General features: G+C 41.4%; 1 protein-coding gene across 5 annotated transcripts in view; it reads left to right on the plus strand.

The window, feature by feature from the left end:
- The window catches only part of PALM2AKAP2 (PALM2 and AKAP2 fusion), a 269580-nt gene that overhangs the window by 159698 nt on the left and 87582 nt on the right, over positions 1-22300 (plus strand). For 4 of the 5 annotated variants that reach the window (XM_059873432.1, XM_059873427.1, XM_059873428.1 and 1 more), the window contains one exon: positions 2008-2090. In XM_059873432.1, coding sequence (XP_059729415.1) covers positions 2008-2090 — 83 coding nt within the window. Of the gene's footprint in view, positions 1-2007; positions 2091-14457; positions 14599-22300 lie in introns of those variants that run through there. The other variant, XM_059873430.1, reaches the window with a different exon arrangement.

A 22300-nucleotide genomic window follows, 5' to 3' on the forward strand; every position in this document is an offset into this window, starting at 1 on the left:
GATACACAGATCTCTTTCACATCTGGTTTTGGAAAACAGGAAAGCATATAGATATCAGTAGACCGATTATGCTGAAATGTTATAAACAGATATATAAAAAGGAGTATCCTTTTGGCCTGAGATTAGCATGAATAAAGCTATAAAAGAGTGCTGGAAAGAAAAAAAATCAGAAAAAAAGAACTCAGAGCAGAATAAACTAGTTGCTTTTTCTGCAGCCTCACTTCCAAAGCAGCAATGCTCTTTGGGACCCCCATAGAACATAGAGATGAATGCAAAGAAGGGATCAGTTCTGTGGTAAAGTCACAGGATTAGAGTTCTGACTTTGTACACTGTTTCAGAGTGTGAAGAACACAAGAAAAAAGGTCTCAATTCCATTACTTCTCACATTGGTTTTTAATGCAGTTCTTAAACCTTCCTGAGGTCTATCTATTGGCTCTGTGGACTACATGGACAACATAGCTCAGCAGGTAGGAAGAGGAAGGACCAGCTCCAGAGAACCTGTGCTGGAAAAAGTTAAAAGCATTTTCAGGATTTTTATGGGCACATAAGTCCCACTGACACTTTTTGATATTCTTTCCCCAGAGCAAAAGAAGTCTAACTGAAGCTGCAACCGGCCAATATTGTTAGAAGGAAAGATGCAGGTCTTGTTGTGAAAGTTTCTCTCAACTGCAGCTCAAGCTAATACTGTTAGCATGTGCCACTGTCCACTGGAGCAAAAAATATGCAAAGGGCATCTCTGAAACACAGATCCTTTTTACATAAGTAATCATAACACAATGGTGATGCATACCCAAACAGTAGTGAGTTGAAGAGATACACTCAAGATTATAGACCTAAGTAGCAGCAGAAGGCATGAATAACTATCCTTGTATTGACCAAGGGCTGCAGAGCCATTTCAAAATGTATTTATTACATGAGAGACCTATTTCAAATTTAGTGGGCATGCACTGTGCTGTGATAGCATAAGGAACTTTATTCAATATACTCCCTGTGTGAATGCATACCTTCGGCAGAGCTACTGGAGATGATACACAAATCCTTACACATCTTGCTTCTCCATGGACGAGATCATGTACCCCTATAATTTAATTTCACAACTTAGAAAATATTCACTGATTTAATCTGACTCTAACCCAACATTATTTAATTGCTATTGCCATTGCTATGGAAATTCTGAAAGCAATCAAGAAGCTGTCTGTGGCTAGCTTTGATTAAACAAGACTGTCCGTGAAAGTGAGATCAGTGGATATGTTCTTGCCTTCTTTAAGGCCTAAGCTTGATGCAGAAATAAAAGTGCAGAGGTTCTGCCAGGCAGGCTGCCCACACCGTGCCCTGCAAGCTGTGCTTGTGGCCTGACATGACCCAGTAAGCAGTGGCAACTACTGCCTGCATGACAAAACAACATTCTCTAATATGACATAATCTTAGTTAGGGGTCCAGATGCTCTTATTTGCCCTGCCCTTTGGATGCACAGAAGTGATGAAAAGTCCTCTGGCTTCTCCTAGAGACAGGACAAGCTCACACAGGGTGTGAGCACAGGCACTCTTCAGCACAGCAACATGGGTGAACACAGAGCAGCCAGTGTCTAGGGAGCTACCTGGGGGTCACAAGACTGGAGCTGCCTGGGGATGACAAGGGCCATACCACCAACCCATCAGGAACCAGGGCAGCTCTGCCACTGGGAAACACCCTAGGGACAGGATGGCCACTGAGCAGTCTGAAATGGAGTGTGTTCTTCCTGAGCCATGGCACACTGTGTCAACACTAACCACCCACTACATTTTCCCCAAAGAGCCAGCTGCCTCTATGCAGCACACAGAGCTGTTTCCAGCTGGCAAAGATATTTGTCAGTCATAGTTTTTGTAGCCTTTCTACATTCTTTAACAACAATGACAAAACACCAGGTTGGTGACAGAGTGTATTGGGAGAAATGGATCCAATCAAAGGAAAGCAACCTCTCAGCCATGCATATTCTCCCATGGACAATAAATGTCTTTGGTTTTGTAGGTGCAGGAGGATTGGCTATGCTGCTGAGGGACCCATCGGGACCATGCTCCTGTGAAAGTTCTGAAGCCAAGGAGGGTGCAGGGGTAAGTCTCCTCTCACCATGTCCTTGTGGGAGGCACAGGGATCTGCACTGTCCATAATTCTTGATGGACCCCACACTCAGTGGAGATAGTGCATCCTATCTTCAGGTGCAAGGACATTGTCATGATGGGAGTAGTTTTGAAGAGCAGACCCCATTGGTGTAAACTGCATTCTCTTGGCTTCCCCAGGGCCTCTTTTGAAATAGCTACAAGTCCGGTGCAACAGTTAGGATTAGGAGGATTTTCAACAAAGGTGAATCTCTTGAAGAGTTTGGTTAAATAGTCCTGGGAGTTCATGGAAGATGGTGTCAAACCAATGCTCTATCCTTCCTCACTGTCAATCAGTCTCCCATACGTCTTTCCTTGCATGTTCTATTCTGTTCTTCTCAGGCTCCCCTGCAAATACTGCTGCCCCACCTCCTTCCATCTGCTGGGCAGCTTCTTGTGAGCAGCTTGTCAGCATGAGGAGGGCAAGTATCTGAGAAGCTTTGCCAAGTGACTTTCCTGGTAGCCTGGTGTAGTGGGGTGGCACATAGAAACGTTGTTTTGCTGGAAAAGCCATGACAGGAATACTCCTTTTTCTTTGTTGTTCTCACTGTGGTCGTGTGCAGCCATGTGTTTTCAGCAGCAGCAAATGAAATTGTCAGTAAGGTAAAGAGTGGAAAGGCAGTGAATGGGCAGATGAATTCCTGCAGGGCCAAGATACTCATCTTCACCATGGCCAACATTGCTGGAGAAATTTTTGTCTGAAGCCAAAAACAACCATGCTAAAAACTAGAGGTGTCTCCAAAACTTTTACATTAGACATCTCTGAAGATGCAAACTTGAGTATACATAGGCCATATAATACCTAAATTTATCCTAATCTTTCACACTTTTTAAAATTAAATTAAACAGCAATCTAGGCTCTTAAATAGGTTCATATGAGACTGATGAAGCATATTTCATACATCTGCTATAAAAGTAAATTTGATTGGAATTTTTTAATTACAGTTAGGTCAATTTCTTTAGAGAAGCATTTAAAGATAAAATGCAGTAAATTTGTGTCTTCTTCTGGTCTGTGACTGAAAACTAATGTGAGAAGCTCACATCAGCTACCTTTAAGATCTTAAAGGCCACAGTGAATAATCAACTCAAGCATCTGCATAACTTCTTTTTTTGAATGAGGGAAATGTAAACACAAAACACATTTTAATTTTTCTTAAAATATTTACTTCTTCCTTTTACTAGCTAAAAAAAAAAAAAAAGAATTTCTCAAAATCCAGATTTCCTACAGGCTCTATTTTTTTATATTCTACAGTGCTGATAAAATCAAATGGTTCTGGAACAAGATAATGTTTAAAAATACCAAAACAAAACAGATCTACTAATAACAAGTACAAATCTGACTACATGTACTACGTTCTAAATTAACAATTTAGAATGGACAGCATAACACAGAATTTCACACTCCTGGGTATCAAAAACAACAACCAAATTAAGGGTTAAATCTATATAAAGCAGCAAGTCAATGCATCCTCAGAGATTCCAATCAATAATAAACTACTTTTCATTAGGGAAATAATTTATAACACAAGCAATAAAAGTAAGGTCTGAATTGATAGTGCAAAAAAGTCAAAATGAAACCCCTTCATGTTATGGTTTAATCAGGTACTTAAATTATTCCGGAAGAAGCTGGAGCATGGACTTGCACAGGCATTCCCAGACATTGTGCCCTGGTTGCTATCAGTGCTCTGCTCAGTGTAGCTGCTTCGTAGCAGCTCTAAGTCACAAGCAGGTCCTCTAGGGCTGCTGGGAAAGCTCTCATCTGGAGTTTAATCAGCCCATAACATTCTCTAGCACAAGTTAAGGTCATACTTAAGGAAGAGGGGGAAAATGTTTGACTACTCTGGAATGCAATTTGTTTTAATAGCACAGTACCTCGAATGCTTGGGAGTGTAACATCACACAGAACAAAATCTGACTTAGCATTGTTTCCTCCTTGGTTTTGAAAAAGAGGTGTCATTTTTTCAATAAAGACCCCCTGCTGAAGGAAGAGGTTTAATGACATAATTTTGCAAAAGGGAGGCTGACTCAGTGTTGCTGCTAATGTAGCGTGAGCAGAATCAGCAAAATGCCAGCACAGGAAAGTCAATAAAGTCCACGAGAATATCCTTACCCATGTGGAAAAAGGATTAATTTAGTCACAGAAAATGACAAAGAGCTAAAATTTTCCTTAATTAAGTGTTAACAATTTGTGCAAGGGACAATCCTGTGTTTGAGGCAAAGATTATAGGGAGCAGTTGGTTATAAACTCTTCCAAGTTTGCTGAGAGATAGGATCCAAAATATCCTATTTTTAAAATGTCAAATGGGCAATGCTATTTGCCTATAAGAAAAGTATCAGTTCTAGATCCACTCCAAAAATAATCTATGCACACCTAGTTGCAGTATTGTTTCAATAATATTTTCAATTAATAGAAACAAGAAAGTGAAATCCTCATATCTGTGCTATTTTCAACAAACAACTTACTCCAAGGGGACGCCTGGGCCATCATAAAGTTCCCTTCCCTTTAATGAACTATTAAAAAAGAAACAGCAAGCTACACTTAAGTCCTGACTGCGCTATTGACTGTATGGTTCAAGTAAATGGTAATTAGTGTAGCTTTCAATTAAGTGTGGAAAATTCTTACATCGAATAGATAATGATGTTCATAACCAGTGAAGACAGGATATGGATCAGTAAAAAAGTGCTACACTTGGAATACTCTCCCTCACCAGAGGGGGAATTTGTAGTCCTCCCTAAGAGACATTCCATGTAATATGCTCTGAACAAGCCAAATTAGACCTATTGTTGAACAAGACAAATTTTGTGAGTAATCTTGGAGGGGTTTTTTATGTTTCTTCCTACATTTCTAAATAGCAAAATGCTGCCTCTTCATTGTTGCATCCTGTTATGCCTGCAGCTCTCTTTAGAGTGGAGGTTCAGAATACAGTGTACTTTATTACTGAGCCATTCTTGCAGCTTTTGCTTAAAAAGTGTATGTGTGTGGGAGTAGCATAAACTGCAGCTGGTTGTCTTTATATTTCCACCATTATTGCTGCTGAGTGGTAACAAGGAAAAAGATGTACATGAACAACATTTGTTTTTTCTCTAATACTGCGGTACAGGAGATTGAGAGGTTATCTTGTTGGACAACTTCTAATTTCAACAAAACCTTTGGGACCATGGAAAAGATCAGCAGTAGGCTGAGTTTGTCTTTCAGTGCTAATATTTTGGTGTCATATTTTATCAGAAATATAGAACATTAATGTTCTTTTTCATTTGTATTATAAAATATTTTATCATCAAAGAACCTTAGTGAGTCTGGAAATTTATGGAAAAAACAATTAATTTCACTGTAGAGCTGCTTAAAAACAAACAAACAAACAATTTAAGCAGATCTAAGACTTGCCCCTTCCCCTCATCCTCCCCCTTGTCCTGCTGCCATAAATGTGTTGTGGATGAAAACTTTCCATATAATTCAAAATAGCAGAGGCTTTGATATTTTCAGCACTCTGTATCAGTTTATAATCGAAATGCTTTTTCTGCATAGTAAAAGTATCTGAAGATTGCAAGGCCAGACAGCAAAAATCCCTGACACCTGGGATGATTGGGATCTTTCGAAGTGTAAGCCTGCATGGCCTTATATCCCCTTCTTCCTGACTCTTCAGGCAGTTTCAGATAAGTCTTGCTGCTATGCCCACCATGACCAGGTACTTCTGAGATTCACCCACAGTATGCAGCAAAACACCAAGGCAAGGTACCAGCCAACTTCAAAGAGCAAAATAGTTTATTTTCTGCAACTGATGCTTTCCCCAGCTGGCTCCTGCCTGCTCTCATCACTGCTTTCCCAGGCTGCACTGTCTATCCCTGCTCCTGTCCAAAGCTTACCTCATGCTGAAGTCAGCAGAGCTGAGCAGGGTGGTGGAGAGGAGAATTCATCTGAGTTACTGAACCGCATGTCACAGCACACAGCTAAGAGCTCATTCCCAGTTATTTCTGCTAATTGCTCTCGACTGCATCTTTGGATCATCAAGGAGGCAGGCAACATTGCTGAGGGAAACCAGAGACTTACCAGTCATTCAAAGTGATCAAACATTATGTTTGACCCCTGGCATTGTAGTTTTATTTTTGTGACTCTGCATAGAAACTGTCTAAACTGAGTAACAACACTGTCAAGCTGTGGCACCTGTGTAAAACATGCCCCCCCTCTACCTCCATATCCAAAGACAAGTAAGATTGCCTGCTCCAACAGTGAGTTACACATTAAAATGCACATCAGTTTTGTAGTGCAGAGCTGGATGTCGTAGTGCAGAGTGTGTATTTAATCAGCAGACCTATTATCAGGCTATTATCAGGTTCTCATATCATCTTATTATAGCTTCATTTTGCCTGATTGCACTTCTGATGATAAGAAAACACAGTGAAGCTAAGACCTTAGCTTACTGCAGGGACAGCCAGTCCTTCAGCTGACCGTAGGTTTGGTCACTGGGCCTGTTTCCTTTCTAATTCAAGAAAAGGACACATCTTTAGGAGGCTAAAGATTTTTATTTGAGGTGAAAAAACATATTCTTAGTTATGAAACAAAAATTTCTTCTTTGAACTATTATCCACTTCTTTGAAATATCATCTTGTCTCTGATTTTCTGAGAACCTTTAGGTAGTCTTGGTTTTCTCAGTCATTTATAGTGTTGCCATCCACTCTGCAGCAGACGACACATTCCAGTTGGAGGCATTTAACACCATTGCAATAGCGCTAGAAGGAATAAGCATCCACCTTTTCTCTTGCGAGGGCCTGGTAAAGTGTATTGAAAAGGCAGCTTAACTGCTGAAGATTAGCACTTCAATGTGCAAAACTCAGAAGATCGAAAGGTCGAGAATTTGCAGGACCATTCACTAAGACTGCAGCAACATAAAGGTGAAAATGTTAGGAGTACAGGAAGAGGGTCCTGATGTTCTCTGTAGTAGGGATTTCAGTCACTGGAGGCTGACAATTCCCCATGTAGGAGTAAAAGCAAAGACAGAAGGATTTCTCTTCTTCATTATTGCCAGAGCACATCTGTGATAATCTCCAGGAAAAGATGTCATGACAACATATGCCTTTCCCCATTTGGTTCATGTTTGGAACAGAAGTTAACTACTGTGCTGGCTTTGCCTAGCAATTAGACGTACAGAATTTAAGAAAACTGACCTGTTTGTGAGGCTGCTGCTTGTGAGCTTAAAAGCCTAGGAACATTAGCAGGTAAAGTTTAAATGTTATTGTTTTTAATAATTATAGAAGTTGCTTAGTGTAGTATTAGCCATCAGCTTTTGATTCTCTTTTTCCTTTCCTGGTTAAAGTTTTGTGCAATGTACTTTTCTGCTCATCACATTTTCTTGTCCCAGACACTAACAGTCCCTCAAATTCCACTGACCTTTCAAAATCCACCTTGTCTCTCTCCACGTATTCATTTGAAGGTCTTTTTTGCTATGACTGCAATCTATTCTAATCAGGCTTCTTTTCCAATTTCTACTTTCTACATAAATCCATGCAGGTGTTTAAAAAACATACTTTTCACTCTTTCTCTATCATATTTTTCACTCGTTCTCTCTCACTAGATTTCTTCACAAGATGTACACAGGCCTATTGAAAGCCTCTGATTACATTCTCTTCATATTTTTACTCTGCTTCAAGTCCCAGGTTCCCACCCCGCTTAGTTTCTGCTAAAGCTCAATTTCTGCTAATTGTTCCTCTTGTTTGCTGTCACTTTTACTTCAGTCCGCTCTCCTGTATCTCCCACAGTTGCTTATGTCCCTTATCAGACTCTTTTTCCGGGGGTGACTCTGGCCACAGTTTTTTCTGCAGGGGCAGGAGAGGTCTCTGCACATCAGCACCCATTATTGCCTGCATTTTGATAACATCATGGGCCAGATAAGAAATCACTATGTTGAATGAGATAATCTTACTGAAGGAAAGCCTGTCTCAAGTCCAGATCTCTGTAAACACTTCGGATCCCTCTAAGAGCTATGGCATAAAAAAACTTCCACCTCCTTCTTCCATCACAGTTTGGATCCAAATTACTTCTGTGTTATCTTTGCTTGAACTACTGGAAATTATAGTTATATTTATAACTCAGTTTTTGCAAATACTACAAAGTTGAATAATCAGTGAAATACACTATGTATGGGTGTTTATGTGTAGATACTTAAACATTTCTGGACTGTACATTTTGTGAATTGCCTACACAAACAATTTGACCAGCTCTACAGTACTTTCTTTTAACTATAGAGCCTAATGTATTTAAGCTGCTGCAGGACAACACTGCTTTATTCTCTGCAGACAACTTTATTCTTTGTCTTGTTGTTTTTATTGTTCCACTGCTAGTGAATAAAAGGCTGCATCTGTTCCTCAGGAAGGACTTAATCCAAAGCTTATTGAATGCATTGGAAGAGTGTCCATTGGGCTTTGGATCAAGCTCTTTAGTTCACAAACAAATGCTTTTTGTGAGAATATGCTATTCGAGTATTGTATAGAAGAGTTACAGAGGTTCCCTATTTCTAAAATAATGACTGCTCTTTAAATCTTTTTTGCTGTGCCCACTCTATCACAGGAACAATATGCGACTGTACATAATTGTTGCAGTACTGTAGTCCATGTTTATCATGCCAACCAGTTGATATAAGTGTGGAATATGTAGTGCTGTGGTAACAAATACTGCTGTACTGATATGGCTCTTCCTATGGAGACAGTAATTCAAAAAATATATAGAGATTTACTTACTAGCCTGAGGATGATCTGGCTCAACCAGGCAAGCTGGACATGGCAAAACGTCTTTGAGGACTGCCTTGTATTGGTGTTATTGATGAAGCTGAGTTGAAAGAGGGGTTTGTAGAATAAAAGAGGGATACTACTGAATGGAATGTTTTTCTACCCTTAGGAAAAGGAGCAGTCTGAAAAGAGTCACAAAGGGGAAGTCACAATAGGGGAAAAAAACAGAGGCTATTGTGGACAAGGGTACAACGAGGCAAAGATAAGGCAGGAGGAATCAAAGCAGAAACACTAGCTGAAGCAAGACTGTAAAGAACTTTAAGTGAAACTTTACAGCTCCAGATTTGCAATGACTGCATTTTCGGCAAGGAGGGAAGATCCATCAGTTCGTTTTGCAGTGGCATTCCCGAAAGCTGCAATAAAATAGATTTTTTTCCTTAGAATACTACAGGTACTGAATGCTTATTTGAATTTCTTGTGAAGGGAAACTAACAATTCCCGTGTATTGAAGAGAACATGATGCCAGTGAAACTTGGCTGTTTTTTCAACTGCAAAGCAGGATAACTTTTTCACGTGGGTGTAGATGACAGAAACAGTTAGTGCTGGGTATTACTCCTGTGATATAGTTGCTCACAGTAAAGCACACTATGCTGTGTGGTAAATGGTTGCAGGGTTGCACAGGTAGTTTGTACGCCGATGGTGACTCAGACAGTTTATGAAGCCAGTACTAAAACATTACTCACTCAAGGAGTCACATTTAAATCAATGAGATTACTCACGTAGTGAGTGGCTGATAAAGATCTTGCCAAGCTATTCCACCACATAATAGATGTGTGTAAATGAGCCTGTTAGCCAGGTGAATAACTTCAGAAAGGAATTTTAAATTTCATTCTATGTATGAACTTTTTGTATTTGAACTCCCTAACCACAGCTGAGGTCCTATAACCTTTTGCCAGCTCCCACTAACTGGGACTCCTTATCCTAAAACTCATCAACTCATACAGACAAAAAAGGGAAAGTGACTTGCCTTCTTCAGTCACATCACAAGTCAACAGCAATGACAGGAATAGAACAGGGATTTCCAGTCAATTCTCTACCAGCAGCTCCTTGCCTCCGTAATTCACAACATTTAATCCCTGCACTGAATATAAAGCATTTATGAATGTGACCCCTAAATTTCCTGCAGCTCTTCTGCTAACTGACTGGTGGATCTCTGCATTCATTAGCTTTATAAATGCACAGAGAATACACTGAAGTACCATTTTCATCTCACACACATCATTACAAGCTGGTGAACTCCCTCATCCAGCTCATCCCCATGTTTTTCTGCAGAGAAATAACCAGAACCACAAGAAAAGGAAAATTAATCTAATCACAAAATTTTTGACAGCCAGTCTAAGACACTTAAAAATCTGCATCCCAAGCAAAACTCATTTTTCATATTCAGTAGAATTCAGTGTGGAGGCTACCATATCAAGCATCACCTTTCAGGAGTGCATTTTGTTTAATAAATGTTATAAAAGTGCCTGGCATGTTCAGCATCATTACCACAGTATTTTCCTTCCGTTCTTTGTTCTGCATTGCTCTCAGCACCTTTTAGGGTTCATAGAGAACATGAATACCATGCTGGGCTGTAAAGAGCAGCCTGAAAAAGATTTATAATAGGAAGAGGTATCCTCTTCGAATTATTCTCCATTTGAAGGTTCACTGTATAACAGTAAAAAAATGTGCCTCACTGAAACCAGGCTCCCATATACTGACAAGGTCCAAAAGCAGAATAACTCTATCTCCTGAATAAAGGAGAAGCAGCAGATACTGATACAGCTTCACTCTTTTCACTCTCTATTTCTCTCTCCTCTCCTCCAAACATCTTTGTCTTTAATTTCCTTCTCTTTATCTCCCCATCCTGAGCTTCCCTGTGTCTCTTCCCCTTTCTAACTCCAGGCACTCTTTGTTGGCAATGGTTCCATCTTCTCTCTGTCCAGGGAAGAGCACACATCTGTACAGAGGCAGATTGCAAACTAGGTCAGTTTATATGGCAGAGATAAAAAGAGCAGGAATAAGAGCCTTTTTGTATAATAACAAGGTCTCACATAAGCACGTGGCCCAGTTGTCAGAGATATTGAGCATCTGATGTTGCCACTGACTTCAGTGGCACTACTCATGTCCACAGGCTGCAGATAGAGAAAAACACCCTCAGTTTTACAGTCCCCTGCAAGCAGAAGTTCAGATACACCGTCGCAGTTCCTTGGTGTTCTCCAAGACTCCACATTAATCTCAGGATCTGTTTTTGTCAATTTTTCCAACATGTTCAGCACAGTCTTAGGATGTAAATTGGTCAGTCATTAGAGGAAGAATGAGGTGATACTGGGTAAAACAACTTTTTAGTTCACAAGCACATAAAACAGGCCTGAAATAGAATGACAAGTGAGGAACTGTCATGTGAGTGTTAAAAATAACTATCTTTCTTGACAAATATTTGGTTAATGCAGCTATCTTTATAATCTTCCTCCTTTCAGAGTTTTTAGGACAATACCAACTGATCTTGCAATTCATTATTTAGGTAAAGGAATTTTAACATTACAGTAAAAATAAGGGAAGACTGCACTCTGGCAAAGATTAATTGCTCCTTCCCCCTACCTGCAGCTCTCTGTAATGCTGTAAAAAAATTACAGAGCATTAACAAACTGCATCAGTCTCATTTGCAATACTGCTTTACTTAATGGAAGAAAACCTGTGCTGCAGTCACATGCATCAGTCCAATCTTGTATGAGTCCAGATAGCAGGAAAGGGGCAGAAGGTAGCTGTTGGAACAATAAGATAGAGGAAGAGGAGCTCTAAAATTCTCCATTTGACAATGTAACATCATAAACTCTGGTTTCCACAGAGTTTTCTCCAAAGTCCACTACTGCCAGTCTCCAAAACATGGGGCCATTAGAAAGCCTGGTACTTGGCAATGCTTATTTTAATTATGATTCTGAGGCCTGGAGGGGACCTTTCTTCATGGTTCTGAAGGTTTCCACAAGCAAAAATAACTTATTTATTTCCCTTCCCCCCCCTTCCAATAACTTCCTTATTCTGTTTCTCGCAGCTGAAGTTCCTAAAAACCAAATAAAGGGTGGTCAAACCTGCGAAACATAGAAAAAGGATGGAACCTCCATGCTCCTTTTCCTCTTTCCTCCACATCTCCATATTGCCATTTGGATGGCATGCCTGTCTTGTGGGAGCACAGACTCTTATGCCTGCAGGGCAGGATGGTGGGTAGGATCAGCAATGCATGTCCATGCACAGGTGCAGCTTTTCTTTGCTCCCTGCCTGCTCTCTGCAAATAGGCTGAATGAGGACACACTGTGATTCTAGCACCTTATCCTAGAAGGACAGAGGCTAGGAGTCCTGTCTTTGGGCAGATAACGGCATTGCAGACATTCCTGGGAACGTTCCTGGATGGTGCAACTGAAACACTCCTATTCAGAGCTGATCTCTCGTCCTCCTTCCTGTGCCCCATGCTAGTGGCAAGTAAAAAATGTTCATTAAAAAGCCCATCCTTTGTCCAGAGAATTTACAGCAAAGTCTGAGAAAGAGAAAACAGATGGCTGCCAGCAGGGAGAATGGCAGACGGTTGATAGTTCCCCAAAGACCTTGGAGGGGTTTTCTCTGTACCATACTCTTGCATGTTTTTAGACACATACATTTGCAAAGAGGGTTGTGGCCACCTGTAGTTGATTATTAGGATAGCTTCTTACTTACATTAAAAGCACAGATTACATGCCTGCACTTAGATGTGTATGGCTCAGTTTCCTTATTCCATTAACTTTTATTACAAACCATTTTCATTATCACACGGTGTTCAGGTAGCAACTATGCCTCTGTGAGTATCTGTGTCCTTGAGTTCTCAACAGAGAATGCAGCAGCTGAATTGTCAACAGCAGCATGTAAGCTCCCATTTAAGACACAGGTGACTGAAGAGTGGAGGGTGGAAAATGTGACACTAAACTTCAACACAGACTGAAGAGCCAGAGGTTTGCAAACCTCATGCCTGTACTGGTCAAATACAGAGATGCTAATTGGGTTAGAGCTAAAGGACACTTAGTGCAATCTATCTGAGAAGAGTCAACATTGCTGCTGTAAAGTCCTACCTTAAACAAACCTTTTGGAGGTCTCTGAAAAGGTCAACAAAAACGTGGATAAGGGTGATCTAATTTCCATATCAGACTGGGTGTCTAAAAGGTTCTTGACAGAGGCTTTTAAGGAGACTAAGCAGAGAAAACAACAAGAGGGAAAACCCTGGTATAGCTCAGTAATTGCTTAGAAGATAAAATTCAAAATACAGGAATAAATCACCAGTTCTCACAATGGAGGGAGGTGCTGGATGGTGTTAAGTTCTGCAAGAGTCAGTGTTGCAATGTGTGCTGTTCAATGTACTCATGCCTTCCTTACCTGGGAATGGAGTCAAATAGCAAAGTACATCAAAATGCTTTTATTTGGCAGAAATAAGAGGAAAGATTGTGAAGAGTTATACCTGGACATTATGAGACTGAATGTTCAATATCAGAAATCCAGTATAGGTGAAAGATACCACACATGGACAAACAGTCATTAAAAATGGTGGGCTCTGAGTTGGAATGAGTAAAGTCTCAGGGTTATGACAGGTCATAGAAACATTGCCTCCTGTGCTCAAAAGATCCTCATGAAGTATTGTCAAGGAAAAACATCACTGTGCCACTGTATGAATCCGTGGTTTGATCACATCTAAAATCCTGTGTATTTCTTCAACTCAAATTTAGATCTGTTAGATAAGGGTCATGCTCAGGATTGCATCAAGGACGTTAAGAGGTACAGAAGAGTCTGTGGACAAATGTCCCCATGAGAACAACCTACAGCTCTTGAGCCAGGAAATGTAATGATGTACAGAGATAACTCTGGAGATCTACAAATGATGAGCAAGTGAGCAAGTCTAAGAGAGGGTTAATCGTTCCCATCTCCAGCTTAAAGAAAGGGTGAGTTGTTTCTCATCTCCAGCACAGGAGCTGAGGGGATAATTAAGCTTGTACTGGGGGAAAAAAAAAAAAAAAAAAAAAAGGCAGAGCTTCTTCACGGGAAGAATAGCAGATCAATGGGAATCTTTGCAAGCATATTTGGGTTCCAGGCAACAATGAAGAAGTCTGGGACAGCAGTACTACCTATTAAAAAAAAAAAAAATAGCCAAACCACACCAATAAAGAAAATCAAACCAAAACCAAACTAAAAGAAAACAGCCCGAAACCCGCGGCTTGGAAACCCCCGGAGCTGGCGGCGGAGTGCAGTTCCCGCCCCATGCACTCCCCGGAGGCGAGCCGCGGGGCCGCGTTCCTTTCTTCTCGACGGGGCTCGGCCCCCCCGGTCCCGACTCCCTCCCCTCCCGCCCGCCGCGGGCATCGTAACAGGAGAGGCTCGCAGGCGGAGGGTAACCCGAGCGCGGCAGGGCGGGAGCCGCGGGGGCGGCCGCGGAGCCTCCGCACGGAGCGCTTCGCCCCGCGGGACGGGACGGGCGCGACGGGACGAGGCGGGGCGGGGCGGAGCGGGACGAGGCGGGCGGCGGCTTTGCCCCCCTCTTTCGGCGTCGGCGAAGGGGGCGGGCGAGGAGGGAAGTGGGGAGGAGGAAGAGGAGGAGGAAGAGGAGGAAGGGGGACCCGACGTGCCGGGGCTGCGCGCGGAGCTGGCAGCGCACGCTGCGAGGCGGAGGAGCGGGAGCGGTTTGGATAAGGTACCTCCGAGCGCCAGGATGCGCGTGTCCGCGCGGCGTCTGTCTGCTGCCTGTCTGCCTGTCTGTCTGTCTGTCTGTCTGCCTGCCTGCCTGCCTGTCTGCCTGTGTGTATGTGTGTGTGTGTGTGCGTGTGTGTGTGTGTGTGTGTGTGTGTGTGTGAGCGCGGCTCCCGGCGCGGAGGGAAGGGAGGCGGCGGTGGCTGCGGCTCCGGCGAGCTGGCCCTCGGCGGGTTGCGGGCGGGAGAGGGGAGAGGGGGGTAGGCAGGGCGAGTGGGGGGAGGTAAGGGGGTGTCGGTGGATGTGCGAGGAGGAGCAGGGGAAAAGCCAGGAGGGAAGATGGAATCGCGGGGAGGGAGAGAGGAGGAGAGGAGAATGCAGATGCGCGGAGGGGAAGGGAAGAGGCCAGGAGGAGAGAGGGGATGCCGAAGGGGGGCATTTCTACCCTTGCCATTGACAGCCCTGCGCGGTGTGCCCGCCAGCCCCGCGGGATCCCCCGGCGTGCACGGCCCGAGCGGGGGGAGGCGCGGACCGCCGGGAGCTGCCGGCCGGAGCGGGGGGCCACGTACAGAAAGCCGGGTCCGTGCGCGCATCCCCCCGATGTCCGCAGGCTGGGGCGGCTCTGCCCCCGCCGCGGGTCTCCGCTGCCCGCCCGGGGCGGCCGCTGTGCCCGGGAGACCGCCGAGCTGTGGGCACGGAGGGGGCGTGTGGAGGGGGTTCAGCAAGATCCTGAGAAACCTGTGACGTAATTATTTTTTAATCAGCATGTGTTTTTCATGGCGATCTCAAATTTTCCTGGACTCCCCTTTTTGAACAGAAAATCCCCTGTATCTTTGTTCCAAGTATTTCTATTTTTAGATTCCTCTGTAACAGCAAAGCGAGTTCATGAGTTTGAAATATTTTTTTTAAATTTTTTTGTTTGTCCTCTGTTGAGGACCACTGCAGTGTAAACTTCCGAAACACTGGTTGTCTCTTAAAAAAAAGTTATTGAAATTATTACTGAGGTGAGCAGGCCGGCAGCTATTGTGGGTATACCAGTGTTTGAGTTCCTGATGACATTAATCATTAGTCTTAAAGAGCAGTCATCACACTGAAGTTAGGTTTTTATCTTAAGATGAATTGCCTGTCAGAAGAAGATGTACATTAGGTGCGAGTACTAGCCTGCTGTTAGAAGAGATAGAGCATATTCCCCCAGTTGTGATTTTACCCATGAAATAAACTTGTTCTATTATGAGTGGTGATTAATAGTTCAACGTTGTAATGATATTCTCTGATTCTAGTGTTGTCTCATAGCTCTGGTATGTCAATTTGTATTCACGCTGTGTAAGTGTTTTGCAGAGGTTTTGCCTATCTGACAGGGATTTATTTCAATTTCACAATTAGATTTTCTGGTCTCAGCAGCCTCAGGCACCCAAAGAAGTTGTGTGTATATATGTCAGTAACTGTTACAGTGTGTGACTTTTTTTTCCTAAGAAATGCAAGTTTTTTTAATGTCTTTACATCACAGTTTTTATGCCTCTGCACACAGCAAAGTTACAGCTGAAATTGTGTTCATTTAAGTGTATTCATTGCAAGCATTTCTGACCACTCAGTGTTAAGTGTTTTTTATTGATTTATCTTCATTTTATATTTGAATGCCAGTCCATTTGCTGCCCTGCCGTAGTCTCTGCCAAAGTAAGTGTTCAGAAATTTAAAATGTTACATGCAGATATTGGCTTTTGAGAACCAATTCCTTGTTTTTGTATTAGTTTTCCTAGCTGTCCAAAGAGTACAAGTCCCAGGTGAGCTCTTAAGTAAATTAAGCCATATTAATAGATACTTTGTAATAGTGCCAGTAAAAAATAGGTCTTATGGCCACTGATAGTTATTTCCCTTCACTGTGGATGCGCAGCTTCTGAACGAAGGGATGTGTGCAGTTCTTTTAAATTACTCCAAACTCCTTTTGACTTCAGCCAGAGTTTTGGCTAAGCTAAGAACACAGGATCGTATGACTTACAGAGTGAAAAATACAGCCAGCAGAATCCTGAGCAGTTTGATGTATACTTTGATCATAAGATAATTTGATTGATGCTTGGTTTGTCCTGTCTAAACTGCAAAATTCACTTTTGCTACTGGAAACACCTGCTGATTTAGCAACTGCTATTGATACTCCATTTATAGCAAGATAAGAAGAGCTGCATAAAGCAACATCTAGAACTGTCCCTATTGTTACTATTCACAGTGTGATTTTTCTCTCGTTGATGTGCTGCTGTACTGATTCTCGGGCAGTTCTGACTTCAACTGATGGGCAGTACATTTATGGTTGTGGGATAAAGAGGATTGTTCACGCTGCCAAAATGGTCTCTCTTTCTTCCTCCTACCCCCCTTTAAAAAATGAAAAGCTGTGGCTGCTGTCTCTTGGAGCAGGCTGTACTGAAGGGGCAGATCTTTGCTCTCGTGTGCATCCTGTTTCTTGGATGGCTAGAGTTCAGCCTGAATTCTGTGTGATTTTGATACAATTTTCATTGCCTGTTTCACATTTTTAGGCGGATTTTTTTTGTATTTGTTTCAATGCCAAAACTTAATGAAGGTTCCCTCGGAAATTCTGGACAGATCATTCATTGAGGAGAAGTCTTTTCCAATACTCCCATCCACTAGGACCAAGTTGATTGAAATTGATGCAGATAGGCTTGGCATTCAAATTATGGTGGAAAAAAAAAGTTGGCCTGTCAATTGATGATGATGCTGGCTTTCCTAAATATTGCATTGGCCCTTAGAGGCATGTTCTTTAATTGATTGTTGACCTAGACCACTAGAGTGCAGTTCTATAAAATTAGGCTTTATTTTGAAATATAGCAGCAGGACTGAATGAATGCCAGCAGATGCAATTATATCTATAATTTATGTTGGGTTTTTTGAGCCATATGTCAAAGTGGTGCTCTTTTTCTTCTATATCTCCAAAATTTTGTCTGCTGAGCTAACTGTAAGACTTTGGCATGCATTGCTCTGGTAAATTAGCAAAGCCCATAATCTGTGGACTCTCCTATCTGGGATTCTTCTGCTGCTAAGAAAGTATTTCACAGTACAGCTTGATGGGGAGGGATCTGGAGAATGATTCTCCTGGCTAGTCTCCAGTGAGGAAGCAAACCTTGCAGTCTTCCTCTTGGGGTAAGTCAGTTAGGGATAGCTTCCATCTCAGCCATCTGACAAGGACAGATGTCCAGTTGTAGTTGGTAACATTAACTATCCCATATTATGCCAAATGGGAAAGATTTTTACAGAGTCAGATTAGGAATTTTGGGGTTTTTTAAAATACCTTATGGCAGTGTGTCATCATAGTCATTGTAGTTGACTGCAGGAGTCTAGATTAAGATGGCATCTCAAGGCCCTTCCAGTATTTTCTGTCATCAGTTAAGAGTCATGGTTGTTCAGTACTGAAATGTGTACAAAGCTTTTAAAAGTACATGTTGCACACAATAACTTCAGGAGATCACATATGTATCTCACTCCATCCTGAAAAACAAGTGTGAATCATCAGTGCTGAAGATTTTCACCTGTAAAACAGAATTCTTGTTTCTTCTCTACATTGGACAATCTTCAGGGCTTTTCCATAATTTTCACTCAAACACACTAAGTTGAAACTGTAATTTCAGCTGCTACTGCAGGCTTGTTTCCCAAGTAATAACATTCAGAGTGCTTGACTTTTCTGGTATTATGACAGAATTAACAAAAAAGAGGATACATTTTTTTTCATATTAAAATTCTGGTTTATCAGCACAAATTGTTGTTCTTATTTTTGGTGGTGAATAACCTTCATTAATCCATTATAACTGCAAATCATGCCATCCTTAAGTTTAAAAATAGATTGTTTTATTTAAGTTTATAATTAATGAGAGTTCAAAGTTCACTTTTTGTTTATTTGATGGTGGTAAGATACTGGATTTCCAGGAAAAAAGAGGACTGTATCCTCAGAATAATTCCTCAGAAATGTTGTTAAAATACTTTATTGTAACAAGACTCAAGTGTTGCATTGCTCAGTGTGAGACTTACATGCAGTGTAGCGTGAAAGTGAGAGTTTTCCCTAGGTATTATACTGGCAGAGAATTATTTATTTAATCCCTTATTAATAACAGAGAAAAACAATATTGTATTTAAAATAAATCAGATTTCCTCCAAAACATGTCTACATCTACTAGAAAGCTTAGGACTATTGCTTTAAAACACATGCACGAGCTCTAGGGAGAACTTTGGTATGTGCTACTGAATCATGAAAGTATCCTGTTCATTTTGGATTTTTCTACCATCTTTATCTAATTGACTAAAGAGATGAATCATGATCCAGGGGGAAAGAATGCTTCCAAAGCCTTGGATTTTTTTTCTCCAGAATCTTTGGGTTACAGTGATTTCTTTTGGGGCTTTGGGCATCATAATTTTCCTGTTCTCCTGTTTTTCTGGATTTAAAAGGGGAAAAGAGCAGAAAACTGTGTGTATAAATTACTAAGTTCACATCACCTTATGTACCTCAGGAGGGAAGGGTTCTCTGTGTTTTACCAGCTTTATTGTACATGTTTTTGTGTTGCTTTATGCAACATCTGTTAGTATAATCCATGCATGAATCAGGAAAAGTTTTTAAGGGTGTAGTGGGTGTAGTACTGGCAGGGGAGGGTGACCTTTATGCATCTCACTTAGTCCCTTTCTAGCCACTAAAGTTGACCACTTCAACAAAATAGCCCAAAAAAAATCTGTCATGATAATTTTCAAATACCTTTAAAGTGGCACATTAGGATTATACTCACTTGAACACACACGCGGACACACACACCCCCCAAAACAAACAAGCAAACAAAACCCAACCAAGCAGATAAATAAACACCACCAAACCCACAAACACCACTGCTTCAATCACTGAGTTACTAAGTTGTTAAGGCTGTTGACTGGGCCTGGGTGCAAATGCACCTGAGGACATAACGCAGCTTCCTTCCTAGCAGTTCTTCTCAGGGACTGATACTTGAGAACAGGGATGTGATTTTTTAATCATTAAACCCAAGAATTCAAGTGGACATCTTATGCCTCGTTGTCTGGGACAGTGATACCCGTGTTGTTTGAGCTGAGCTTAATAACAGCCATTTTTCCCCCAGCACTCCAGGGAAAAATACAGCTCCATCTGTATACATGCTTGGAGTGCCCTATTTCTGTATCTCATTAAATGTAGAGCAAGTTTAATAGTGCCAGTTGAGAAGAATTCCCTAACAGAACTGCTGATATACAAACAAGATCCACCCAGCTTTGAAAAAGCTTCACTTTTAAGAAGTTCCCTGCCCCTTTTTTTTCTTTTTTTTTTTTTCCTAATTGCTCTTCTAGGGCAGGTTTCAGGAAGATAACAGACCAGAAAAAGGAATCAGATGAAATGTACAGCTGTATTAGCATCCTGCACCAAACTCTGCTGGCAAACTAATTAAATAGATGTACATATATTAATAAAGCTTGCACAAGTAAAGCAGTAAAGATTATTTTTGTTAAAGTTGGTGAGTTGGTATATACAGATCTTTTGTCTCTCTAATTCTGTTCTATTAGAAGTGTATCACAATACTCCTGTAGCGTTGTAAGGAAGAGAATGTGAAGCCAATCTCAGACCTTTAAATATTATTCTATCAGCTTTCTTCAGAAATAGGTCATTTATTTCCAATTTTAGAGTTCCCTATTAGCTGCTACCCTGCCCCAAGAGTGAGCGCAAGAAGAGGTTTTTGCTGTCAGTGCTCTTGAGAACCCACATGCTGGTGTGGGAACTACTATCAATAAATCCAGAGAGTCATTTAACCTGATTTTAAAACTAAGTATATGCAAGGTGAACAAACCGTTGTAGTTGGTGCCGTGGTTTGATGTTCCAGGTGTCCCTATGTTTTCAAGGCATGTTTTACTGGCACAGCTCACTTGCACTTAGGAGAGGATGACTATGGCCAAAATATCAAGGAAGATCTGGAGGACCAGGTGCATTAGTAGGAAATGTAGCCATGAGAGTTCGAACACATTCAGGACTCAACACCAGGTTGTTTCACACATTGTGTGGCAGAGACAGGGACCCACCAGCAGCATCGTTCTGGCAGGGCTTGGCTGAGCTCAGCAGAGCAGAGACTGATCCAGGTCTTCACTGTTCCTTGCTCCTGCTGCTGGTTGCGATCATTAAAAAGAGAAATTGAGCCAAAGTTGTGGTTTTGACTTTTCCATTTGATTGCGAATTTTCAGGCTTTTAATTGAGTCGTATTCATTTAGTTTGGAAAAGGCCCTTAGAACAACAATAGTAAAACTGTTTATGACAATTCTGTATTTTTCTGCCATGAAGGCAGTAGATATACTGAACACACTGGTCAGTGTATCACTGGAAACTGGCTTAATCAAACCAACCATTTTGAGTATTTAGTTAGATCTAAAGAGTAGCACAAAATAACCTATGCTGGCTTTAGGTGCAGTTCTTTGATTTGATAAGTGCCTGAGCCTGCATCCATTTGATGTTCCCAGTCTCCACAATGCTTCCATCACTACGTTATAACATGTGCTTTCACTAACACTCTTCTGTTTCAATTCCTGGCTTTGTTTAATTTAAAAATGTCAAACAGAGACATATTAACTTCCTCTTACATTACTGCCAATGAAAGCTTGTTCTTCCTCTCTGATTCTCAAATCCCTATGAGTTCCCTCTGAATCTCTGGTGAACAGCAGCTCTGAGGAAGGAGAGCAGCAGCCAGAGTTTTTGGGGAGTTCTTTAAAATTTGAAATGCGCTTTAAAAGAGGAACCAAAATAGATTGAAGAAGAGCCCATTCACTTTCTGAAAATGAGACCTTTTAACAGTGTTTTTGATGGGCGCTCAGAACACCTCTGTCCTGTTGCCTGTTTGGCTTTCTAAAGTGATACATTTCTAAGGCCCATGCTTATGCTCATTTTGATGTATAAAATGTGCTTATCAACTTGGTTAGTGAGAACACAAGTGGCATGGCACAGCAGCTCAGAGTGTGTATTGACAGATTTCTAGGGAACAGTTCTTGCTTCAAATTAAAAATATCTTTTAATTAGTTGACATTTTTGGCATTTTGGGATATATTTTAAGCCCTTAAACTTCTTGAAAAATCTTTTTCCATCTAATTAACTCAGAGATAGCTCAGGTAATTTTGAAATTTCTAGGAGGATCACCCTTAGGGGAAAAAAATCACATTTGGAGTTGTCACTGGAAAGCTGGCAACAGCTACTGGCATATTTAGACAGTCCTGAAGCCAGTTTGTGATAAGATCAGCCCATAAGCAGGACTCTCCAGAATTTAGCTCTGAGTGGCAGTTAATTCCGCTGACTTTTTGTTTATTTCTTGAGGCTGGGTGCTGGTGGTCAGCAGTAGAGTTAGATTCCAAATATTTGGTGACTGAGCCAAACTAGCTTTCAGGATGAAGTGTGCTGAAAAGAAGAGACTACAATAGAATTAATGTTTCATGTGGGGAAATTCTTTGCTCTTGTCTTTTTGTCAGATGTCATTTTCAAATGAACTTCTGCTCTGAATAAAATGTTTTTAGGCTATTCTGCCTGTCATTCATTCCTCAGGCTTCTCCATTATTCAGGGCTTTCATCTGTATGGCAGCAACAGTTCAACAGCAAAATTGCTTTATTCTTCTCTGGTTCTAGTGGGATGTGGGGAAAACTCAGTTGTTCAGCTGTTGGGCACACCTTGCCTACTGTTCTTGTT

Source organism: Haemorhous mexicanus, chromosome Z (assembly GCF_027477595.1).
Source record: "Haemorhous mexicanus isolate bHaeMex1 chromosome Z, bHaeMex1.pri, whole genome shotgun sequence".
NCBI lineage: Eukaryota > Metazoa > Chordata > Aves > Passeriformes > Fringillidae > Haemorhous > Haemorhous mexicanus.